Here is a 26362-nt window from a genome sequence, read left to right as displayed (position 1 = left end):
GAGCGGGGAAAGATGGCGACAGAAAGGGAGCCCCCTCCGTTTGGGGACGGCAAGCCGTCAGAGTTCGAGGAGCTGGAGGACGGGGAGGACCTTTTCATCAGCACCGTCTCTACCCTGGAGGTAAAGAGGAAGGAGTCGCGGTTTCTCCCACTTTTCTCTCTTCTTGGAACTCCTTATTTCTTCTCCCAGGGCAGCTGCTGTTGGGTTTGTCATGGCTGTCCCTCCCTCCCTCCGAGAGGTTTTGACTTAATGGAGGGGGGGGCTTCCTCAAACCATGGTTTACTCCTGGTAAAGAGAGTAAAGAGAGGCACCTGCCTCCTCTTTCCCTGCCATTCCCTGGGCTGGGGCTCGCCAACCCGAATTGCAGCAGCCAGTTCTGGGTTATTCCCAGCTGTGACACTTTTCTAAAAAAAAAAAAAAAAAAACCCAAGCGATTTAATTTCCCCACTTTGGGCAAGGGCGTATATAGGAGTGGATTTCCTCTAGTAGTGGGCTGCTTCTCCTGGAGAATGAGGTCTGAAAGTGCCAACTGTTTGAGAGTGTGCATATTCTTTCAAGTGCTGCATAAAGAAAACATCTGTTAAAAATGGCTTTCTGTGGATGTACAGGTAGTCCTCGACTTACAACAGTTCATTTAGTGACCGTTTGAAGTTTACAACGGCACTGTAAAAAGTGACTTGCGACCATTTTTCACACTTATGACCATTGCAGCATCTCCACAGTCACATGATTTACATGTGGATACCATTGACAACTAACTCGTATTTATGATGGTTGCAGTGTCCTGGGTCATGTGATCACCTTTTTTGATCTTCTGACAAGCAAAGTCAATGGGGACACCAGATTCACTTAACAAACATGGCAAAAAAAAGTCATAAAATGGGGCAAAACTCACCTAATACATTTCTCACTTAGGAATTTAAAGTTTGGCCTCAACTGTTGTTTTACGTCAAGGATTACCTGTATTTGAATATTCCTGAGCTATTTTTGCTGTTTCAAATATTCCTCAGTTGATACTGTCATAACTATTATGGGGGGGCGCTGCTAATTGGGGAATAAAGGTTACTGGAAGATGTTCAAATACTTTTGAAGTTTGCTTTGAGTTCCACCCAGTGAAATCAGTGGGCTAACTTTTCAGTTGGCGTGCAGATCATTGTGCTATAACCCTACTGATAAATTGAAGGAGAGTAGTACACATTGTGTATTTTTCAATATAGGATTTTATTTGTTTCCTTATTGGGTACTCATGTCCTGCACCATTGATGAAAATTTAATTAGCTCAGACACTGATTTGTGTATGTTGAATGCAACTAATAGATTTAATAAAAGAAGCTTGATAGTGGCTTGTCTCATGTTAATCTTTATAGGTCTAACATAAAATATTTATAAATCAAGATGTTCTAATTTGTAAACAACTGCATTTAGTATCTGTTTGCCATGTATGATAGCATTCAGTGAGCCTTCTCTCACAGGAAGGAAGTACTAATGCTTTGCTGGCTGTTGTTTCCTAAACTTACTTCCACCTTTTTATGCTGAGTCAGTAGTATTTTTCCTCCTGTGAAAAAGTAGGCAAAATATGTAAAGGAAATATGCTTTCAGAAAATTCAATATAATACTCTTGCCTTTCTAAACTGCTCAGTTTAAATATATAATACTATAAACAAGACAACTAGAAATAATTGGTTGGTATTAATTAGATTAATTATACAGATATTCATATTTCTCATACATTGGAGTTTGACCCCTAGAACTTACTCTTCTGTTGTGGATGAAACTAGCAGTCAAAGTAGCTTTTACAGGAACAAAGACTAAAACAACAGAAATTATGTATGTGCATGTATAAAATCAATGTACATTGAGTTGACTATTAATGTGAAATTAATAGTGATAAATGAAAGATTTGATATTTGCAGAATTTGATTTTGTAACTAAATTGTAGGTTTAATTTTCTAATTGGTAAGAAGTCACTAATTTTTGAGCCCAACAACTCAATGCATGAGAGATGAATTTGGATTATTGGTTAAAATCTTTGCTATATAACAAAGTTACTATCACAAGTTTTATCTCTACAACTATGGGACGCTGCTGTTTATCAGAGTATGTTGTACAATATTGTGATATAACTAAAAGCCCTATGTTGTTTTATTGAGTTATTGAAAGTTCAGTGTTCAAATAACTACAGAATTATAGCGGCTTTAGTTACTTTTTTTTAGTAACTATTCCCCTGGATTTGGTTCCATTTAACAATTAAGGCAGCATATCTGTATCCTGCAATATTAACAGACATGGGTTGGTGATGTCATAGAGGGTATGAAAGTATTAATATCTTAAAAGAGCTACATTAGAATTGCATTGAAAGTATCTTATCAGTTTCTCCTGCCTCAGCATTGTTTCCTGTCAGATAAATACATAAATGCTCAGATGCATTATCTGCAATCTAAATACAAAGCCTTGCATGTAATTTAAATCAACACTAATCTCTCCAGGGTAGCTCCCTATTCTATGTAATCACCCCAGGGAAATTAGTACAGGTTTGGAAAATATTTTGACTCCAGAATTCCTTGTTTTGAGCTAAGGGAATCTTATAGATGATCAATACATTTTGCACACCTTCAGAAAGTATAGGTAGCTTTGGCATACCTTTTATCTGAATAGCTTATGTTTGGTACCCAAAGTTTGGTTTATATTTCTTTTTCTGATTATATGTGCCATTATTGTATATTCAAAACAATGCCGAGTAGTCTACCGGTAAACTATGGCTTCACATACTAAAATGAATGGGCAGTAATGGAATACACAACCACAAAATGTTCATGACTTCTAATTTGATAGCTTTTGTTTGCAGTTGAAATAGCTTTTAACCCTAAACAAGTAAATAAGGATGACTTGCTGACAAACACACTGGAGATCAGTTTTTACTCTCCTGCCCAACTGCACTTAGCCACTCTTTGTTGGTATGAACAAACGAAAGAGTAGCCCTTCCAGAGTCTGGGTATTTTAATCCTTTTGTATTGTATACATAATAATTAAATGGAACCTCTTTTTTCAGAAGTCTTGCTATGGCTCTACGGTGCTTAGCTTTTAGTCATTTATCCTGCTACAAATTTGTTGAATAGATAAGCCTGATCTGTTAGGCCTTATTTTATATCCATGAAATGTTTTTATCTAATGTTGTCCAATTGGTATTTAAAATCTTGATCAAATAGATAGACTACCCTAGAGTTGCCCTAGGCTAGCTTCAAAGGAAATTACATTAAGGCTAGCTCCTTAGGAAATTACATTACTAGCCTTTATATTTCATTCGTTGGCAGCCCATTTCTTAATTTATTTTGCTTCATTTAGCGGTGTGTAAAACTTAAGTATTTTGATGTTTTTAAATCTTTTTTATAATCAGTGTTAGCCTTATTGCACAGTCACTTAACCATTGTCTTTTTTTGAGCTTTTGATACTTTAAGCTACTACAACTTACAAATAAATATTTTAAAAAATCATTTACTGATAAATCTATATAAATGAATTCAGAGATTCAACTGTATTAAGTTTTATATGATTAATGAGCTTTTTAAGTTTGGATATACTTACATCAACCTCTTTTTATTACTCGGCAATAATTATTTCCTATTATAGGAGATTAAAAGTCAACAGCGTTACCACATTTAAATTGGATTAACGTATGAATTAAATTTTAGACTGAGATTTGAGTGCATACGAATGAACAATATAGTGAATATCACAAAGTGAAAACATTAGCTAAGGTATCCTGCTAAACAATAATTAATGGTTTCTTAATGTATTATTCTACAGCTTTGAGGAAATGGAAAGTGCTGACATGAGTAAATATATTGTCTGCTTGTGAATGTTAACAAAAAAAATCATAGTGTAAATACTGACTGTTTCTCAACTCTTCATTCCTTTCTCTAGTCAAGCCCTTCATCTCCAGAACCAGCCAGTCTTCCAGCAGAAGACATCAGTACAAATTCAAATGGTCCTAAGCCTACAGAAATCTTATTAGATGATGACAGGGAAGATCTTTTTGCTGGTAATTTCTTTCCCATTTGTAGACGAGTTTTTTACTGGAAAAACTTCATGCATGCTTTTTCAGCGTATAATTTTAGTGACCTATTTTGCATCCTTTATCATCATTTAGTTAGTATTAAATACATCAGAACAGTTTTTAACATTTAAACAAAATTGGTCTGAATAACTATAACATTGCAACTATAGCATTGTAGTAATAAGCAAATATCTCATATGTAAAATTATGACATTAAAAGATCAGGCCTTTGTCAGTCTTAATACATTTTATTTTCTTTGTATATACAGAGTAGAGATTGAAAGATTAAAAGTTCATTCTTCTCTCTTTTTTTGCATATTAACAGCTTCCTATTATGTTTCATCTTGGGAAATCATGCTTTGACCTAAGTTTAACAAGGCAAGCCATATTTCCTATATTCAGTCTCTCTTGGCTTAAACTATAACACAGAACATGTTTTATTGAAACTGTTTCGGTAATTGAAGCATGAAGGACATAGTTGAATGAAATTAGTTTCATTTGTGCATATGTACTGACAGACATGGTTTTGTAAATGACGTTCAAGAAAGGGTTATTCAGTTGCATGGCATTAATTCAGTTCTCCTACTTCAATTTTCCTTAGAGCAGAAGTTACAACTTTTGGACTTCCCTTTTTTCTTTATCATGTACTAGATTGCTTTGGAAGAAAATGCAACCAATGAGAGCACATTTCTGAGAATCCTGTAGTATAAATTATGCAGCAATTGCTTTCCAAGATCAAACAACTGATGTATTTCATTTTTATGACATTTTGTTCTTTAAGGCAGAATATAATCAAGGTTACACACAGTATGAGAAGCTTGTTCACATGGCTACTTATACAATTAAATGAGTATGTCTATTCAGTTGCTTTTAGCATTTTTATTAAGTTGCTATTTCTATTCAGTTGCTTTTAGGGGAGTTTTGATACTAATTTCTAGGATAAGTTTCCAGAACGTAGCCGCACGGGTGATTATGGGCGCAGCTCGTTATGCCCATGTAACACCTCTCCTACGCGAGCTGCACTGGCTCCCGGTGGTCTTCCGGGTGCGATTCAAGGTGTTAGTTATCACCTTTAAAGCACTCCATGGCTTAGGACCTGGGTACCTATGAGACCGTCTTTTGCCACCAATAGCCTCCCACCGACCAGTTCTCACAGGGAGGGACTGCTCAGGGTACTGTCAGTCAAATTATGTCGACTGGTGACTCCCAGGGGGAGGGCCTTCTCTGTGGGGGCTCCAACCCTTTGGAATGAACTGCTCCCGGAGATACGGAATATCCCTGATCTCCGTGCTTTCCGCCGTGCCCTCAAGACCCTGATGTTCCAACAGGCAGGGCTAAACATACAAACATGTGAATGATTTTTTAAATGTTATCTAATTCTGGGTTTTATTTAATTGACCAAACGAAGTCATAATTTTAATTAGCAATTTTATGATGTTTGTGTGTCTATATTTTTCTTGACTGTACACCACCTTGAGTCCTACGGGAGAAAGGCGGTATAGAAATATAATAATAAATAAATAAATAAAATAAATAAGTTACATTGATTATTTAACTTGGATTGTGGCCTCTAGCAGACCAAATAACTGCAAGTATTTCATGAACCAATATAGAATTTCTTGAGAGTTGAGAAAAGCTACTTAAAAATATAAACAGTGCTTGTTTAAAAATGCAAAATGTTTGTTCTAGCCACTCCTTCGTTGTGTTTTTTCATAAGGTATCAATTTTTCATTGAAAAAGAAACTGCAGAAAAATCTATGACCAAGTAAAAAGCAAATTCTGTATAGTCTTGATTGATTTTGAAAAGCTAATGTTGTTACAGGAAATGCCAGGACTATGGACTAGATTGGTTTTTTTTAAAAAAAAGGCAGTGACCAAACACTTCTGATTGTTATCTAGCAATGAGTAATAAAGTTACCAGAAGCTGATCTAAAGAAACTTTGGCAGAGATTACTATTGCAAGCCAAAAGAATGATATATTTCCTGAATTCTAAATAATTAAAACCAGTCTTTAAGAAAGAGTAATTCATTGTTAGGATCTAAGGTTGCTTCACCCTTTATAAATATAGCAGCCCCAATGAGAACCTGCATCTCAGTTGTTAAAGTCAAGTGGTTGCTAAGAGAAACTCTGCCTGTGCTTATAATGTTACTTCAGTTTTTCCTTTGCTCGGACTTGTGAAAGTTGTAAATGCAAGCATTGGTCATTAAAGTTACTTTTTTAATCACCATTATAACTGTGAACAGTTACTGAACAAGGCAGTCGCTAAACAAGGACTGCTTGTACTTCTAATTATTCTGATGGTACATTCCTGGTTCAGTAGCTTAACATTTATTACTTTATTTAAAGACAACTTTATGATGAATTATAACAATCATAATGATATAAAAATATATTGCATCAGCAGCTTTTCTCTTGCATACCATCCAAACAGCTCACTGTTCATAAGATACTTGGAATGTCCTGAATCCAAGGACATGTAGAATATATCCACTCTAAGGTGCTTCAAGGCTTTATCACTAAAATACTGTGTTATGCTCAATTGTAAGTTAAAATATTTAATCATTTGACAACTATAACTATTTGGTTATATATACTTTAAGTGAAGAAATGTACTTTGAAATATATTATTTTACTTCATTCTCTATTTGATCCCTTCATAATTTAGATGTATATATTAAAACAGATAAATATTATACCGTAATCTATATTCATAATGTCTGAAATTATGGCTTAATCTTTGCTAAGAGGGAAGCTTGTAGAAAGAACAAGTTATTAAACTGCATGTGTGTCATCTGCTTGGCCTTAGAAGCCCACCAGGCTTACAGGCAGTACAAGGTTCATTCTCTAACTTTGTCTTTTAGCCATATTTGTATTTAAATGATGGATGATAGTAAAATGTGTATTCAGTATGGCTTCCATTTCTTTTAATAGTATGCTAATTACTTTTGTAATTGATCTTAATTTGCATTAACAGATACGTTTCTGTTACTTGTAACTATGGAGTACAGAATACGTTACAAATATTAATCATGCAATACATATTTTAAATTAAGCTTGCTCTGAATTCTAGACTTTTCACTTTTCACAATTATACTGAGGATCAGTGATCTGTACAGGAGTAAATAAAAGATACTTTCAGAAGATAAATCTTTCTCATGTGTATACACGTGTATAAAAATACGCAGGCTAATGTATGAATGGTTCTCTTTTTTGTCTAGAAGCAACAGAAGAAGTTTCTTTGGATAGTCCAGAAAGGGAACCAATACTTTCTTCAGACTCTACTCCAGCTATAACTCCTGTTACCCCAACAACACTAATAGCACCAAGAATGGAATCAAAAACAATAGTGGCCCCTGTGGATTTTGATAGATGCAGAGAAGAGGTATTAATGAAGTTAATAAGGCAATTTTCAAGCTGGGTACACAATTTATAATCAAAGTAAATGTGAATACATTGGCACTGTCCACAAAATTAATTAGCAATAAAGAAATAGTTAACTTGCTTTAGAAATTGGTATTTATTCTTATGATAAGTTTATGCATGTAACTGGTTTTATAATTCCTACAATTATGGTTACTTCTGCAGGGAATGCTGTCTTGTTTTATATTAATTGTATATAAGTAGTTGGAGCCTTTTTGAATGAATATTGGAATAAATATTTTAACACAGTGGATATTGCCAATTAAGAAAACTTGGAAAGCTTTGAATGATTTTGCAATTACTTACTTAATATCCTGACTTTATTTTTTCAGTCATAGTTACTCAACATTTCAGTCATAGTTATTCAACATTAATCATATTCACAATATTCTTCAGAATTAGGGAGGATTATGCTTTATCTTGTCTAATCTTAATGTTTTCAATTTTTTTATGTTGTAAGCTACCCAGAGTCATTGGCTAAAAGATGGGCAGCAAATAAATTTGATAAATAAATACTATGTCTGCCAACTTAGAGATACCTCTGATTTCTAACTTGGCAGAGACATAGTACTTATTAATTTATCAAATTTATTTGCTGCCCATCTTGTAGCCAATGACTCTGGGTAGCTTACATCATAAAAAAATTGAAAAACATTAAAGTCATCCACTCTAAAAACACAGCAAGTAAAAACATTAACAGATAAAATCAAGTAGCCAAGATGGCAAATAAGGGAGCCAGACACATGGGGGTGGGGAGGTAGCATTGAGTTTTAACTAGTCACCCACCTCTAGTATGAAGTTCCCCCATTGGGTCCCCAAACCATCTGGCAGAGCCAGGTCTTGAGGCTCTTTTGAAACATCTGGAGAATGGGAACCAATCTTACCTCAGGGGATAAGATGTTCCAGAGGATAGGAGCCAGGGCAGAGAAGGCTCTTCTCTGGATCCCAGCAGCCGAAAATCCTTGGCTGATGGGATCTGCAGTATGGTCCCTCTGTTGGCACAGGTGGGGCAGACCAGTCCATTGGAGTGAGAAAATTCCTCAAATAGCCTGGACTCATGCGAGTATTGTATCTATTCTCCCTATCCTTATATTTATCCTCCAGTAAGCATGCTGAACTCACAATATATTTAAACCACTTAAATTTTATATTAAGAACTCACTAGATTGGAACATCTAGTTTATCTTGATCATAAATTTTCTAGTTCAAACACAATCAGGATTTTGGGTTCTTTGCAGCATGCTAAGAACAGAAAAATATGGCAACATCTTTGGCTGGTCCATATCTTGTCCATCTTTGTTTATATAAAGGGAGTATTTTAGTAAAAATTCTGTGAGGTCCTTAGTGCGCTCCGAGTTTGATTGTATTCTTATAGATGTTTTATTACCCAACTAGGCAATTTCATCAATGCTAGAAGGGTATGGGGTTTTTACTCTCTCTTTATGTAGAAATGGCTTGCCCTGGTCAGTGTTGCTGGAGTGTTTTTGATTAGCTACTTTTTTTTTTGTCTGATTTGTTTAATATGGTAAACATATACATAGTTGTATTCAGTTCAGTGACTTGACTTTTGCAAACATGGTATTATGAATCTCCAGTTGTCTTTAAACTGGTACAGGTGTTTTAGAATTATGTACCTTGAAAACTGATTTTCCTTCAGAGGGAACTTGATTTCTATAAGTAGAGTGGAATTTTAATAATCCATTAAAATATGAACAAGGCGATGACATTAACTAAAGTTTAGGGTTAATGATAGTTAACCCTAAACTTTAGGGTTAAAGAAAAGTTTTAACAAAAGTGGGAAAATGGTATTTGTCTCTCAATGTTAAACATTTGACTCTAATACGAATGTGTATACCACAGGATTTAAAAAATGCCGCATTCTCATTTCTTTTATCTAGAGTAGAAAATATAAATGTGAAAAGTACTGGTCATAATAAAAAGAATTATTTGAAAACAAAGGCTGTAAAACCGAGTTATAGATCGAAGGGGGTTGAGAGTACAAAGTTAGTGGCCTAGTTGCTTTTAAATTTTGAATGTTTGAATGTCCCCTACACCATAAGATCCTTCATCTTATCAAAAAGCTCTGCAATTCTGTCTCCCAGCCTTTTTGAAGGTTTACTCTGTTTTAATTAATTCACCTGTTGTTTTTTGTAAAATGGGATGAACCTGGTCTATCCATGATCACAGAGTTTTGTGGGGAAAGAGTCAGATCTATTTGATTTTATTCTGACTTGTGTTTGTTCCACTATGGATCTATCATGTATCTGTTATGGTGTTCCTAAATCTGCTTTTATCGGATTGGCTGGTGGAATTATTTCTAATCCTTAGTGATGATCGGAAAAATATTTATAGAAATGCCAGTATTTTTTGCAATTCTTTCATAAATAGTTGTACTATATTTGGGATAATTTGTTGGAATGTTTTTCATCAAAATACAAGTAGCCTTTATTCTCATTACTGAAAAAGTGTTTTAATGCTGAGAAATCATAATCTTTTTCTGTATGAAAACTTTTCAGTCATAGTTACTCAACATTAATCATATTCATAATATTCTTCAGAATTAGGAAGGATTGTTCCTTATCTTGTCTAATCGTTCAAATGATTTTCTTATTGAAAATATAGTGAGCTATGGTTGGGCTTTTTATATTTTTTGAACTACAGAGATGCAAGCGTGTTTAAACTTTAGAATTTGTGATTAGACATTAAATTTAGATTCTTGGAAAGATTGCTTACTGTTTAATATTACTTTTTTTAGATTGAAGAAGAAGCAAATGGAGATGCATTTGATATTGAAATTAATGTGTCAGATCCAGAAAAAGTTGGTGAGTCTGAAAATTGCTGCATTAATTAAAGAAATATTACTTAATTTTATAGCTAGAGTTTGATATAACTATTTAAGTCACATGTATAAAAACTCTAATGTTAATAAATTATATAAACGGATAAATCTAAATTGTTAATAAATGTGTGTATTTATTCATTTACCATACAGGGGATGGCATGAATGCTTACATGGCATACAGAGTCACTACAAAGGTACCTATTACATGATAACTAATCAAATGTTTAGTGTTCAGCACTATATAAATGTGATATATTTTATAAATGCCTTTTTCTGTTTTTTTAGACTTCCCTAACTATGTTTCACAAAAATGAATTCTCTGTTAAAAGAAGATTCAGTGATTTTCTTGGTTTGTATGGCAAGTTAGCATCAAAATATCTTCATGTTGGTTACATTGTACCACCAGCTCCAGAAAAGAGTATTGTAGGTAAGTGTGACTAATGAATAATGGCATTCATCTTCCATAGTGAAACTATTATTCTAACAGTAAAAATTATGTTGCAACACATAAATCTATTTTTACACCTATTTGACAAATTTTACTTTTAGAGTAGGGGTTATTAACCTTGGATCCATATACCTCCCGCCCCCGAGGTCTGTATTTAGATGTCCAGAGGTCTATGAACTTGAGGGGGTGGGAAAAAATATATTTCCACTAACCTCTAACCATGACTAAATTGCTTATTTAGAGGCTAAAGAAGTTAAAGAAAATAGTTACTTTATTAGTGAATTTTATTTTCACTGACCTCTAACTGAAAATTAACTTGTCTTATTGATTAATGGAATAATGAAGTGCATATATTACTGTGTTACATGTTTGCTATTTGTAATATTTTGATAATATCAATAGTCAATATATATTTAATGTGTTTAAATACAATTTTCTGAGAAATTTAATGTGTTTAAATACAATTTTCTGAGAAGGGGTCAGTAGTTTCACTGCATTTCCAAAGGGCTCAGTTGCACAAAAAGGAACTGAAGCTGGTATGGGGCCAGGTTACCTACAGAACCATCTTTGTCCCATTACACTAGCACATCCCACCCAATTAGGCAGGAGACTTGTCATGAACCTGTCAGTTAAAGAATTTTGACTGACAGGGTCTAGGAAGAAAGTCTTTTCTGCCATTGCTGGCTTTGGAACATTCTGTCCCTAGAAGCAAGGCAGCCCTCCCCAGTCTCATAGCCTTTTGGAAATGTCTAAAGAACTAGGTCTGTTATCTCACTTCAAGCTTACAGTACAGCATGTACCCTGAAAGCCCTTCCTCTGCCTTTTAATTGACTTTTTAATATTAAGTTTTAAGTATCCTTATTTCTTACTTAAATGTTTATCTTCAGTTCTTTAAAAAAAATATTTTATTTCTATACCACCCAGAGTTTCTCTGTGAAGGAGATAGGTAGTTTCTAAACTTAATAAATAAATAAAGGAAGCTCTGCTTTTGACATTTTTTTAAAAGTGTAAAAACTAAATTAACATATTTTTGAAAGAAAAGTACACTTTATTAATGTATTTTCTATGTTCTATTTAGTTGTCCCTTGGTCTTGGAACATTTAGCTACTTTTTCAATATTATGGTAAATTGGCAGTTAAAATATTTAGATTAATCTTTCTATTAATCACATACTGATCACCAGTATGCTAATGATACTCAGCTTTACATCTCTACCCTGGGCCACAGTGGTGAGGCTGTTAAAGTCTTGTTCTACTGTCCAGAGGTTGTGGAGATCCAGATTGAATCCTAGCAGGACACAATTACTGTTTGTCATCAAGATATTCAGATGGTCCAGTGGTGTATGTCAAAGGGGGGGGGGAACCAATACCCCTGAAGAAGTAAATCTGTGATTTGAGTATCATCCTAGATTCACAGTTCCTGCTTGATTAGAAATTAGAAACCATAACCAAGGTGGTTGGAAGTTAGATTAGCCACCATCTGCAAGCAGTTGGAGCTCTTCCAGAGGGTATTTGGGACTCATTTGCATGTTTATGTATTTTGTATCTTACTGGATCATAACTTTTTGAATGTTTGTATTTCTGTAAAGTAAAGTTATGTGGAATCATGATCAGTTATAAATGTAATAAGTAAAAACCTTGGTGGTTCTCCCAGGCCTTTGATTAGAATGATGGTTGAACCCTTATGGTTTGTTGTTGTTGTTTAGTCTTTGGTTATAGTCTTCCATTCAGTTGTTTTTTTCTTGATATATTTTATGTTAATGTTTTATTTATAAGCACTTCAGAGTTATTGTGGACAACTGAACTCACAACTGAAATTATTATTTATTTATATCCTGGCTTTATTATTTTTACAAACTCAAGGCAGTGAACATACCCAAAATACCTTCCTCTTCTTATTTTCACCACATAACCACCCTGTGAAATGGGCTTGTGAGAAAGAAAGTGATTGATCCCAGATCACCCAGATGGCTTTCATAGCTAAGGTGGGACCAGAGTGCACAGACTCCCACTCTCTAGTCTAGTACCTTACCACTTGACCAAACTGGCTCTCTATATATTTAGAGAAAAACTGGGTGCACATCTCAAGTTATTTTTTGGCTTCTACTTATATTCACAATATCATTAAACTTTGATGTTCAACTGTTCAACTGTTCTGAAGAAACTGTTCTGAACAATTGAAGAAAGCTTATTCATTTTTGTATAGGATAATAATGAGTGTAAACTTGTAGAAACAACACTTTCAACCCTTTGGTAAGGTGTTCAAATTAATCAAGGAAAGTAATATCTCTAAAAATGAACATAAATTCTTTCCCAAGAGAAATGGAATAGACTAACGAGAAACAATATTGTGCATTGATATTGAGAATACTAATATTTGATTTGAAAAAATTTGGGCAGAATTCTGACTGAATGGTTTTATTGTTTGGTTATTTGGTTGTTTCAGGCTGATTGTTGCTTATTTCAAAAATAATTTGAAAAGTTTTTTGGACATTACAAAAGTACAGCACTTTCTGTTATTCATTAAGCTGCCTGATTTTTTTCAAGCTTCAATATAAGTTGAGTCTGAAAAAAGAGCTGCTTCTATTTTAAGAGTCCCATTGATTTTTGAGAAGTGCGATACTTCTACCAGGTCAAAAGCACACTTTCCAATTTGTTTTTGCAGTGTGCACAGCCCTAGACTGTGGCTGACGGCTTTTCTCCTTTGGATTTCAGGAATGTTCTTTGAAATACTCAAAGAATATGCAATATTTTTCATTGCATATTCAAAAAATGAACGTATTACATGTAAATCTAAATGTTTGTGCTAATTCAGTAATAGCTGAATGAAGCTTTCATCTATGAAAAAGCCTATTCATGTTTAAAGTTTTATCAGATTTATATACTGTTTATTCCAGAAATTAATCTAGACTAAGACTGCTAGAGCTAGGTGAACTGTCTTGGCTAAGAGAACAACTCATTTGTGCTACTTATCCAGCTGATTGCAAATATAATGGTTGACTTAGTGTTTTATGCTTCTGAAATGATTTTCTTCAGGTTCTTTGTATGAATGGAAGACAACAAAAATAACTTCTTTTGTTTCACTGTAGTCCCTCCTCCCTTCTGTAGACTACTAAAAGAGTAACCAAAACGCTGTCCTTTTTAAATAAGTGGGTCCATTTGGAACTTTGGAAGAATGTCACGTACATTCTCCCCAAATGTCTGCAATGTATGAATTGGCAATAAAAACACTCCCATTTTCCAGAAGCCTAGTATTTGAATAAATTGTCAGTTATCTTTTTAATCTCCCAATATGTTCTCAGCTAATCTTTTGTTTTTTTGGGAGGCAAATGAAATACTTTCTAAATAAAACTTAAGAGTGCAGTTAGTACCATTTATATTTTTGAGGAAAATATAATTATTGAGATTCCTGTTTTGCCTTGCAGTGTGTTGGCTTTTAACTTTTTTTAATTAAAAGAATAAAATCAGGTGAAGCGTGGAACCTGGTAGATCTCAAGGAAAATAATTATTGAGCATATTATTTCTGCACTGGACACTAAGTCTTAAAAAGTAAAGTGAAAACTTTTGTCTCACACTCTCATCTGAAAAATGATGTTTAGGCGCGAAGGAAAATAATTATCTAAAATTGGCCAGCACAGATCTCTCCACATTACTATAGTACAGTTCATATACTGTAAGTAAATTCATATTTACAGAAGAGAAAAGCATGATGTTCAAATTATAACAAGTTAAAATATATTTTTGTGACCTTAAGGTATTTTATGAATAATTTTTATTAAAAGATTTTGCAAAGGTTTTAAAAATTAAAGAAACTTAGAAAAAATGCAAAAAGAAAAAGTTTATACAAGTTTATAAAAGGATAAAAGAGAAAAAGAATAACAAAAAAGAAAGAAAAAGATCATAAAAGCAATTAGATCTTCTTTGAAGTTATCACAAATATAGCAATTACCATCTCCACCCTTCCATATTACATATCATAGTTCTTGCCATAAGCAAACCTTTTTAATCTGTAAAGCCCCAAATTGATTCATTTTTGTCCGTTTTCAGCAAAAACCCATAAAAGGTAGCTGAATTCCCTCCATAATCAACAAGTCTGTTTAGCTATTTCTGCAAACTCTGTCATCTTCACAAGGTGTTCTTCTATTATTGATGTGCCTATAGTCTTCCATCTTTGTACACATAGTAACCTTGCATATATGTGACCTTATTAGATTAATATACTGTACATTTAGATATGAATTTGACAAAAGGGCAGAATTTCATCAGGTTAAAAAATGAATTTATGTCACTTCCTTCAAAGGCATGACGAAGGTAAAAGTAGGCAAGGAAGATTCCTCATCTACAGAATTTGTAGAAAAAAGAAGAGCAGCATTAGAAAGGTAATTGATTATTTGTAGTATTATTAAATGAATGTGCAGTGAAGTATACAGTTCTATTTGTTTCTCAGACTATTTAATTTTTCATGCTAAACTGTAAAAGAAACCGTTCAGAATAAAATCTGAAGTTGATATTAAATTGTTTATATAATGATGATGGCATATTTCAGTATGAATATCATGTAGAAATATATATGTGTATTTGTATGTGTATAGATATGAAAGACAGAAAATACCTTTTCTCTCAGAAAGGTTGTTTGGCATGCTAAAGCTAGCTGCATCTGCTCAGAATCAAATATAATTCAAAATCCAGCATTTAAATATTGTCTGTTTTAAATATTGCTTAGATTTTCATGTGGCACTTGGAAGGACTTCAGAAGTTAGTTTACATTGATCTAGATTTCAATTTCTAGTTTTCATTCTTGACTGCTTCTGCAAGTGACATCCGCTATGAAAGTATTTGTGATTTATTCATGAAAGACAGGGCTTTGAATGCCATCCTTCTATGCTATCTTTATTACTATGTATGAAAAATCATAATGTGTCAAAATGTTTCTATGTAGCAGTTACTTAAAAGAAGACTTGTCACCAGCATATCAATATTATCTAGTATCATTGTAACTTCTCAAAGTAATATTTGGCTTCCCTGAATATTACATTCCAGACTAAATCATTTTTAAAACCTTTTCCCACCAATAGAATAGAATGAATATATGTAGCCCGGATTGAACTGTGGAGTCCTTGTTGCTCTTTGAGCTTGGTTGTTTGCTGGCAGATGCTTTGTTACCTTCCTAGGATAGTTACCAAACTAGTATCTGAAGAGGTTAACAAAATGTCAGGTAACAAAATGTCTGCAGGCAGACCAGCAAGATCAGATAGCTTCAGATACTTCACAGTAATGCTGTTAAATTAGGATGTTACTAGAATAATCCACTTTATGTCATGCCCATCTGGTACATGAGTGATTCCCCCCCCCATTGGAAAAAGACTTTTATATGCCCTGATTTTGTTGTACAACAAAGCTAATCAAAATTGATATAGCTACACTCCTGACAATTCCTCCTTTTGATATGGAGCAACTTTCCAACAGTTTAGCCTTGTAGATATGATTATGATGATGGTGTTGGTGTTCCATATTTAGGGCAAGAGGATGGAGATTCTCCATGATTATGAACCTAAAAATAATAAAAAATAAAAAATAAACAGGATGTGTTTTTACTTCTTGAAATTACATTACAGGGTGGGTTTTTTTTGGTGCGGGGTTGAGTAAGACTGATTTTTGCACAATAAATGGATTTTTGATATTGTCATGAAAATATTCCTTAGTAACCTAGGAACTATTATTCAAAGATGGATTCTATTTTGTATATTTGCTGGGCCAGCTTTAATGGATGGGTGGCTCTGCCTCCATACAGGCATATATCTATATAATGTAGAAATGATTATTGTAATATTCTAGTAAATTGCTTGCTACTAAGCATACAATAAGATAGTGGTTTATCAGTTAAAATATTTATTAAAGTTGTGAGATTATATTGAGTCTGCATACATTTTTATATAAATATATAAATTGATTATATACATTTTCTTGATTATTGGATTGTTCTATAATGGAAGCCCTTATTTTAATTAAATGATAAAGCAATAATAAAACATAAAACTTGATGGTATCCAGGTGTCTTCGGAACAGAAAATGAAAAGGATATTTGCCTAATCTACCATATTGGATAGAGTAGGTAAGCCCCAGGTTTCCCCCCCCCCTTCTGTGTTACCTTTTAGTGGGCCTAGGAAGTGTGTCTTTTCCATAGCAGCCCCTGTGGAATGTGCTTTTCCCTAGAGATTTGTCAGTCATCCCCTATCTTAACATCCCAGAAAGCCATAAAGAGCTGAATCTTCTGAAGTGTAGGTATAGCATGAGCTTGGAGTCTGAAGATGGTGGTGTTGACTGCGTTGTTGGAGATCGGTTGAGTTGCCTGGGATTTTTCTGTTTTGTTTTATTTTGTGTTTTTATGATATTTAATTCTTTATTATTGCTATTTGCCAGCCAGAGTTGTGTCTCTTAAGATGGGTGGCCATATGAATCTTTTAAATAAATAAATGTCAGCAGTAAAATGCATTCTACTGGGAAATCTAAAAGAGTTGGTGTGGCATGGCTTGTTTTCTAAAATGTATAGTAATTTGCCCTGGTTGCATTTTCTTATCTGTGATTCTCAGTAAACTTTTGGATCACACAGATTCTTGTGAATTGGAGCTAATGTTCTAACTAATGTTTAGCAGAAAGGGAGAATAAGAAAGAATAAATGGTAAAGTCAGCACACACATTCTTTTTTTAAACACAGGATGGTAAAGTTGGAACATATTATTATTGTTGTTTTAATAATATGTTAACATAATGGTAAATAGTAAATATAGTATAGTTGCTCCTATCATAAAGTGTTATAATATAGGAGTGATCACTGATATATAAGGATATTGTATGACATATTATTGATCAGATTATATCCATTAATTTTCTATTTGTAACAAAAATTAGAATTATTAAGCTTCTTCCAGGAGGAACAGCTTCAAATATTGGGATAGTTCTGCTCTTTGGGTTTTTTTTCATGTAAACTGGAAATTACAGCTTTTGTCAAATCAACAAGCTAGTTTACACAGTTTTGCTTCCATTCTAGATTCCATAAACATTGATATTTAATTGGTTGTTTTAGTAAAAAGAAAAAAGGTTGAAAGCTTTTATTGAGACTGAACTGTCCTATATATCTTGGAATTATTGCAAATTTTAAAATATACTGTCTTTCCCTAACTGTTTTAGTATATATTCATTCTATGTATGGCATTTTTTAAATACTATCAAGAACACTAAATGTTCTCTAACTTTTAAAATTGTAGGTACCTACAGAGAACAGTAAAACATCCAACCTTATTACAAGATCCTGATTTAAGACAGTTCTTGGAATGTTCTGAGGTATTTAATTCTATTTTTCCATTTATTTAGTTTTACATATTACCTACCAAACATCTGGTTTTGTGCACAACTACAGTGCTGATAACAAACTTCCATTATTTAAAGCTAGGGCAAGTGAAATCCTCTTTTCTTGCTGGCATTTAATAAGTAATCTGATTAACTCTGCAAAGACTTTTGTGTCTCTGTTTCAAAATGTAATAGTTGATATTGGATTACATCTTTGTATTACAAGAACAAAAAAGCTTGTAATCATTTAATTCCCTGGTAGAAGACTTCAGTCATCAGTGCTGTCAATTTGACATTTCATTTAAAAGTAGAAAATTATCTTCAGAAAAATTTCTAGCTGGATTAATATACAGCTGATGTAATTTTCCTGCTGATAAATGTTACAGATTTCCAAATTATTCAGTGTGTCCGAAGATGGTACTGTAAGGCCTAACAAACTGCTGTTTGGTGAAAGAAAATGCTGGAACTTTAGCTGGTTATTAACATATCATGTTAACCGTGGAAACTTGATTCAGGTTCCCAAATCCTTTTTTTTTTTTTTTTTGCTGTTTAAAGAAACCATATTTTGCAACTTCTATGTATAAATAAATGTATAACTAAACTCTTTTAATAATATACCTGGAAAGCTTTACTAGTTTTGCAGCCAACTGTCTCTCTTCTCTCTCTCTTTCTGTGTTTATGTGGGTGCAGGGAAAAACAGATCTTCTATGGAAAGGTGCATGTGAATAATCAGGGTTTGAAGTTAGTGTTCACATACATAATTAAAAACACTAGCTCATAATCTTTCTCTCTCTCTCTCTCTCTCTCTCTCTCTCAACGTAAGATACATTATATCCTAGTAATATGTTAGTGCTTAAAATATCTTCAACAACAAAAAAGTTGTCAGTGCATTTGTTATGTGGAAGCAGTAGCATCGTATTGCCCTTAAAAGCTCCACTGCTGTTGGTATACGAGTAGCCAGTTAAAGCATTTGGCGGCAGTGTAACAACTTTTGACAAATGGTCTCTGTGTTCCATCTAAATGTAAAGGTGCAGAAGAAAAGCAAATTGAAAGTCTATTTTTTTAAGTTTTCCTCTGAGGATGTAAAAGTAGTAAATTTAAGAAATTAGGTTCCACTATATTGAAATGTATGAGGGGGAAGAAAACACTACATCCTTTTCAGTCCCTTTGGTGCCCAGTTAAACCTCCAGCCTTTTAACCAGTTTGTTTGCCCTTATTTGTCATTCAATTCCAGCTGCCGAGAGCAGTTAACACCCAGGCTCTGAGTGGAGCAGGAATATTGAGGATGGTAAACAAGGCTGCCGACGCTGTCAACAAAATGACGATCAAGATGAATGAATCGGATGCAGTAAGAGCTGATTTTTCGACTTGAATAATGAGATGAATTAATGAGGTTCAACAGTTGCATTTTAAAACCATAGGAGTAGAAAATGGGATATTAATTTATTTATTGGCTTGGATTCTCAATTGCATCAGTTGACCACAAGTTTATACTGAGTTAATTTCTTGCTTTAGAAAGGGAATTGTAGTTTGCAATATAGCATAAATTGTAAATGTTTGTTTGTTTCATTTTTGCCAGTGGTTTGAGGAAAAGCAACAACAATTTGAGAATCTCGATCAGCAACTTCGGAAACTTCATGGTAGTGTAGAATCCTTGGTCTGTCATAGAAAAGGTAGATACGTTAATTAGTTTTTTACTTTTTTAAAAGTTAAACATGAATGAATGTTTCTAAAATTTCTTATGATCAGAAACCTTAAATAATTTCAGGACAAGAAACTAGCTAAATGCTGAACTATGCAATGTACAATACATCTCATGCAAAAATGTTGTTGATTTTTAGAAACTGAGAAACCATTTTTTTCAATGGATATTTCTTATCAAATAATTTCAGTTTGTAAAGTAGGGATGCAGTGGCTCAGTGGCTAAGACGCTGAGTTTGTCGATCGAAAGGTCAGCAGTTCAGCGGTTCGAATCCTAATCCCGCGTAACGGCGTGAGCTCCCTTTACTTGTCCCAGCTTCTGCCAAACTAGCAGTTTGAAAGCACATAAAAAATGCAAGTAGAAAAATAGGGACCACCTTTGTTGGGAAGGTAACAGTGTTCCGTGCACCTTTGGCATTTAGTCATGCCGGCAACATTACCACGGTGATGTCTTTGGACAGCGCTGGCTCTTCGGCTTTGAAACGGAGATGAGCACCACCCCCTAGAATTGGGAATGACTAACACATATGTGTGAGGGGAACCATTACCTTTAAAATAACAGAACACTTGAGATTCTTAGACAGTGTTCTGCTTATAAATATATTAATGTTGCATTAAATGGATTAGTTGAATATCTTCTTTTGCAACCTACTAATAAGGAAAGTGATTTTTTACAATAAGAGGAACTGGATGAACAATGCTAGAGAGTAAAAGATGATATCTATGTATTAAGTATCAAAATCTTAATATCTGTGATTGAAATATGATATAGTATCTTTTCCCAAGACCTAGTATATAAATCCCAATGTACAGCACCATTAAAATGGGAGATTTAAGAAAGAAAACTAACATAGTTAATTGGAAATTTGTCAGTTGCAGGAGTCTTTCCTAATTTCATAGAAATGGATAGGAAGGGGTGAATCAAGGTTGGAGCTAATCAGGTGCCTAAATCAGGTACATAAATCTTCCAGTGCAATCAATGGTATATGTGTAAGATAGAGAATGGAGTTCTTCTTGACATTTGTCCTCTTTTTGTATTAGATCAATACGATGTTCAGGGTTTTTTTTTTTAATGCCCTAAACTAGATATTGAAGATCCACATCTAATCTATAGTGTAGCATATAATCTTTTTACGAGGAGATAGTAAATTACACAAGCATCCAAATCCTTACATGTTTTGCATTACAATACACATGACTAAATTTATTTTACTGACATTTGCTTCATTGGCAGCAATTTCCCAACACTTTGCTATATAAACTTTGGCAGAATCTGTTTTTAGCACAGATTGTAGTAATATGACAGGTTTTTACTCTGAAATGGTTGTACTGATACACAAGATTATTTCATATCATACACACTATCATTTTAGGAGTAACATATAAAGTTCTTGTGATTTTAGCATGTGCTTACTGGCAGAATTTGTAATTTCTTAAAAATGGTTAAAATAATAGATAAAATAGAATTGAGTATTGGTATAGAACAGGGGTGTCAAACTTGCGTTGTCATGGCGTCGTTACATGACATATCGCAACTCTCCCCCCACTTTGCTAAACCTGGTGTTGGCGCGGCAAGCGAATGACACATCCAGGCTGCGGGCCATGAGTTTAACAGCCCTGTATAGAAGATTCATATTCATTGTTCATTTGTTTGTTTCAGAACTGTCAGTCAATACAGCTGCCTTTGCTAAAAGTGCTGCCATGTTAGGGAACTCAGAAGACCATACTGCTTTATCAAGAGCTTTGTCTCAGCTTGCTGAAGTTGAAGAAAAAATAGACCAGTTGCATCAAGAACAAGCTTTTGCTGATTTCTATGTATTCTCTGAGCTACTTAGTGATTACATTCGTCTTATTGGTGCTGTAAAAGTAAGCCCGCATTTAAATCTATACAAATGTTCATATATAGGTACTCCTCACTTAATGACCTTTCTTTAGTGATTGTTTGAAATTATTTTGTTGCTGAAAAAAATGACTTCTGATTGGTCCTCACATGACTGTTGCAGTGTCCTCACATGACTGTTGCAGTGTCCCCACAATCATGTGATCACCATTTACAAACTTGGCAGCCAGCTTTCAACAAGCAGCAAGATTGATGAGGAATCTAGCAGGCAGTTATAAACTGCAGTCATGATGAGGAATCTGGCAGGCAGTCACAAACAATGTCTCACTTAACAACTGCGATAGGGATGGCTAGAACTGCCATCACTAAGCACAATGTTGTTATGTCATGTTTCAGTTAATCACTGCTTTGCTTACCAATGGAATTGCTGGTCCCATAAGTGAGAACTACCTATGATGCAGAATTTATATTCAATGCCATGATATTTGTCATGATATTTGATTTATATCCCACGTATTTCCTGAACCCAAGGTAGATCTCATGTGAAAGTGAGGACTAGAACTCAAAATGTCCCAGTTTCTTAATCATTATACCAAGGGTGCTCTCATACAAGTTCTTGGAACCTTTCTGAATTCGGGCTTTGAAAACTAATCAGGGTGAGGTCTGAGTAGTATTTTGATGGGGCAACATTAGACAATTTTACTGCAGACTAAACTGAGCTGTCAAAAAAAAAAATAATCCTGGAAAAACAGAATGTCAAACAGGTGGTGTTGCCAAGAAAATTGCATAAATGGAAGTTCCCATAAAGTCAATGATACAGGTAAACCTTTCTTGCCAACTGCCTCATTTAGTGATCATTCAAATTACAATGGTGCTCAAGAAAAATAACTTTATGAGCAGTGCCCACATTTACGACCTTCACAGTATTTTTCAATCACACGATTGCCATTATAGTCAGTACATGTTGTCCTGTGCCTGTCTTTGTTATCTTTCCTTCTTGACCCTAACCCCCATAAAACAGAAAGATCAATGAAAAAGTAATTGCAGGAGAGTAAGTATTTAAAAAAAAGACAGGCACAGAGACATTGACCCCATATATTGTTTAGGGGTGTGTTCCCCTCCCCCCCGCTCCTTTTTTTCCTTCCACTCACAGAGTGGAGAGATTGGACAGGAAAGGATTACAAGAGAGTAAGGAGACATATATGGGTCATCCTGGGCGCCCAGTCCCAAGCACAAGTGTTGTACATTACAGGCAGCAGCTGGCCAGGTTAAATTCTTCTTTAGATTCAAGTTATTTTATAGATGAACAACTATAGACATTTAATAATGATCAGAGCTCTTTTTAATTAAAATGCAAAACTTTTTCTTGAAATGTCAGATTTTGAATCTTATCTTTTTTTTAAAACCACATTGTTTATAGGGTGTATTTGATCATCGAATGAAATGTTGGCAGAAATGGCAAGATGCTCAAGTCATGTTACAGAAAAAACGAGAGGCTGAAGCTAAACTTCAGCTTGCCAACAAACCTGACAAATTACAGCAAGCTAAAGATGAAATCAGAGAGGTATATTTTATAATGCAGTACCTTTTTAATTAAAAAAAACCTTTTTGTTCTTCATATTCTTTGCCTTTAGTGCAGTTCATATATGGTTTTAATCATCATTAGATCAATTATTATTAGAATAACAGTAATCTCATACATTTTCTTAAATGTATATTCATATTTGTGAATATACCACTGAATGCCACTTTTTAAAATAAAAAGTTATAGCATTTAGACTGAGGCAATTTATATTCTGCTATATGAAACACTCATTTCCAAAATATAAATTTCTGACTGTCAGCTTTACAATTGCATATACATATTTTTCACTTGTATAGCATAATCTATCATCAATAGAATGTTAAAAGAGCTAGACGGTATCATAATCATAATCTCTACACTTTTTTCTGTTATGCTTCATCAAGGAAATCGAAGAGGTAGGAGAACATACGCTTCCTGTTCTTATTTCTTACATTGAATAAGAATTGTTAATATTCATTAACAAGCAAATCCACCTCTACATTTTTCTTAAATACTAGACATACTTTTTTTTAACAAAGTAGCATATGTCTTCAGTGAAGATTTTATACTTTTATGAAAGTGCTCAATAATCAGCAAAGCATACAGTATTCCGGTAGTATGATAATGATTAAATGACTGAGAACCAACATATGTTCTGTAAAAATATTTGTTGCTTTTCTCAAGTGACTCAGCTACTATAGAATTAAGTATCTCTGGTGCCTAAACTTTTAATTCTTCAGAGTCAGTTCTTTATTAACACAATCCATAAATTTAATACATAAATAACTCCAGGCTATTTTTAAAAGTCTAATATTGAAACTTTTACAGAGTAATTTCTTTTTTAAAATGAATTTGAATTTAAACTACTTTTGTCAGGTTTTCTACATATCAACTTCCTTCTATACATTGTCATGGTTTCCTTTGAACACTCTTCATTAATTACATTTAAGTTGGAAACTTTTAATAGCCAATTTAACATATTCACTGCAATCACTATATTCTTTAATTGATCTTTAATTTTATTTAAAATTCCTTTTTAGGGATGATCGTTCCAAATACGTGACTGTATGTTGATTCATATACGAGTTATTCAAATAGGATGTAAGATATAGGCCTAGGGTATCTAATTCCAAGACTACTGTAGTTTCTTTAGAGTATTTCATACTATGTGTCAAGTATAACAGATACATGAATGGCTGACTTAAATATTAAGCTTTCCTAAATCTAAGAATAATATAATCCTTTTAAGTATATCTGGACATAGAATTTATGCTATAGTTAGTGGTCCCCAACCTTTCCGACTCTGCATGGCAGAAGAGGGCATGGTTGCACGTACACGCCTCTTGCACAAATGCACTCTCGCACACTCAACCTGCCACTTCCACGGCCTGGTTCTCAACAGGCTGGCACTGGGCCACAGAGTGGGGGTTGGAGATCCATGTTATAGGTCTATTACTTTACAGGAAATTGAACAACATATTCTGGGACTATCATTAGAACTTAAAAATTAAAACCAAAAGAACTGATAGTTTTGAAAGGGAAAATGTATTTTGAATAGTACTTCCAGGGAAGTACTATTCATATTATAGTGTTGGAAAATATATATGCTATCATTTTCTACTGAAAAATAAGAATAATTGCATTCATCATTATTATCCCTAAGGTGATAGATATAATAGAAGGTTTACTTTGAATGACAAACCTTTTCATTTAGATTATATTGCTATTTATTTTGTTACATTCACTCTTTAAAAAAATAGTTATATGCTTAATTATATGTGTTTAAATTATATGCATTTTTTAACTTTTAGTGGGAAACAAAAGTTCAACAAGGAGAGAGGGATTTTGAACAAATCTCCAAAACAATACGCAAAGAAGTAGGAAGATTCGAGGCATGTATACAGGCTGTTGTGAAAAAAAATTTATTAAATGGATCTTATGAAATAAACTTTGGCAAGGTTGTTTAGTGAGTAAATACCTTAATTCCCTTTTACTGTCAGAAAGAACGTGTGAGAGACTTCAAAACCGTTATAATCAAGTACTTGGAATCATTAGTGCAAACACAACAGCAGGTAAGATTATTTTCAAATAATCATAACACATTTTGGAGTTTTACTCAATGAAATTCATTAGATATTTACATTAAAAGAATTTTGAGTAGTCGTGCATGTGTGTATGTACATATATGCATGTGTATACATGAAATGCTGTTTACTACTTTTTCTTTTTTTTTCTCCCCAGCTGATAAAATACTGGGAAGCATTCCTACCTGAAGCCAAAGCCATTGCCTAGAAAAGACGACTTTCCAATATGAAGATTCTTTGGATGTTGTCCCAGTTGAATTAAATTCCACAATGAAATCACTTTAAAATCATCCAAATAAACCACTATATATTTTATGAATTTAACATGTGGCTTTTTATATACTATAGCATCTTATTAACAGCTGCATGTCCTGACCCTCTTTGGACTGTGGCATGACATTCTGCAATACTTGCGAATTGAACACTATTGTGTCTTAATGTTTGCACTAAGATGTGCAATGCAAGGCCAGAACGTTATTTTTGTTCTTTACTATAAGTTCTGTCTACTTGATCTTTATGAAACAAATTGCATTTATTAATGTTCACATACACATTCCTGTAAATAATCAAGATTTTGTGATTACAGTAATAAAGGGATGTATCTTGTGCAACATTAATCATTACCTGTGTTAATTTTGTTCTTCATTAATTGATTATAAACTAAACCCTGGTGAAATAATTAGTATTTAGTAGTACTATCAGTTTTATGCATATGAAAAGTATTTTCAAAATTAAACGATTGCACTTAAATGCCTTTTATTTGGCCTTAACAAAAATCTCGGATACTAAACCATGAAACTGTTACAATTTACAAATCAATTTCTTTGGATTGTTTCAAATTGATATCATTCTAGTAACAAGGCTCCTTGATCCAATGAAGACTTCTGTCAGGGAGTAAAACTGAAAACTCAACATTCTTCTACTTAAATTCTTATGATATTCTAAGGAGTTTTCTGTTTTTAAAAGCACCTTTATACAGTGAAAAAAAGAAGGCAGTCCTGAAGTTTTTTAAGTCACTATCCTGTTTCCCCAAAAATAAGACATCCCCTGATAATAAGCCCA

At 33.7% G+C, this 26362-nt stretch overlaps 1 protein-coding gene across 1 annotated transcript; it reads left to right on the top strand.

Annotated features, from left to right (window-relative positions):
• On the top strand, positions 1 to 25619 carry SNX2 (sorting nexin 2). Its single transcript, XM_070935703.1, has 15 exons — positions 1 to 120; positions 3922 to 4039; positions 7274 to 7437; positions 10231 to 10297; positions 10468 to 10511; positions 10603 to 10744; positions 15065 to 15143; positions 18030 to 18105; positions 19346 to 19459; positions 19691 to 19784; positions 21473 to 21678; positions 23073 to 23216; positions 25028 to 25108; positions 25217 to 25288; positions 25458 to 25619. Exons 1-15 carry the CDS (start codon positions 13 to 15, stop codon positions 25506 to 25508), a joined length of 1560 nt encoding a protein of 519 aa, XP_070791804.1. The 5' UTR covers positions 1 to 12; the 3' UTR covers positions 25509 to 25619.
• The last annotated feature ends 743 nt before the right edge of the window (positions 25620 to 26362 follow it).

The sequence above is a fragment of the Pituophis catenifer genome, unplaced genomic scaffold (assembly GCF_029215685.1).
Source record: "Pituophis catenifer annectens isolate HBS135680 unplaced genomic scaffold, rPitCat1.0.hap2 SCAF_2, whole genome shotgun sequence".
Taxonomy (NCBI): Eukaryota; Metazoa; Chordata; class Lepidosauria; order Squamata; family Colubridae; genus Pituophis; species Pituophis catenifer.
Note: the sequence above shows the minus strand (reverse complement) of the source record. Positions and strands in the feature narration are given on the sequence as shown.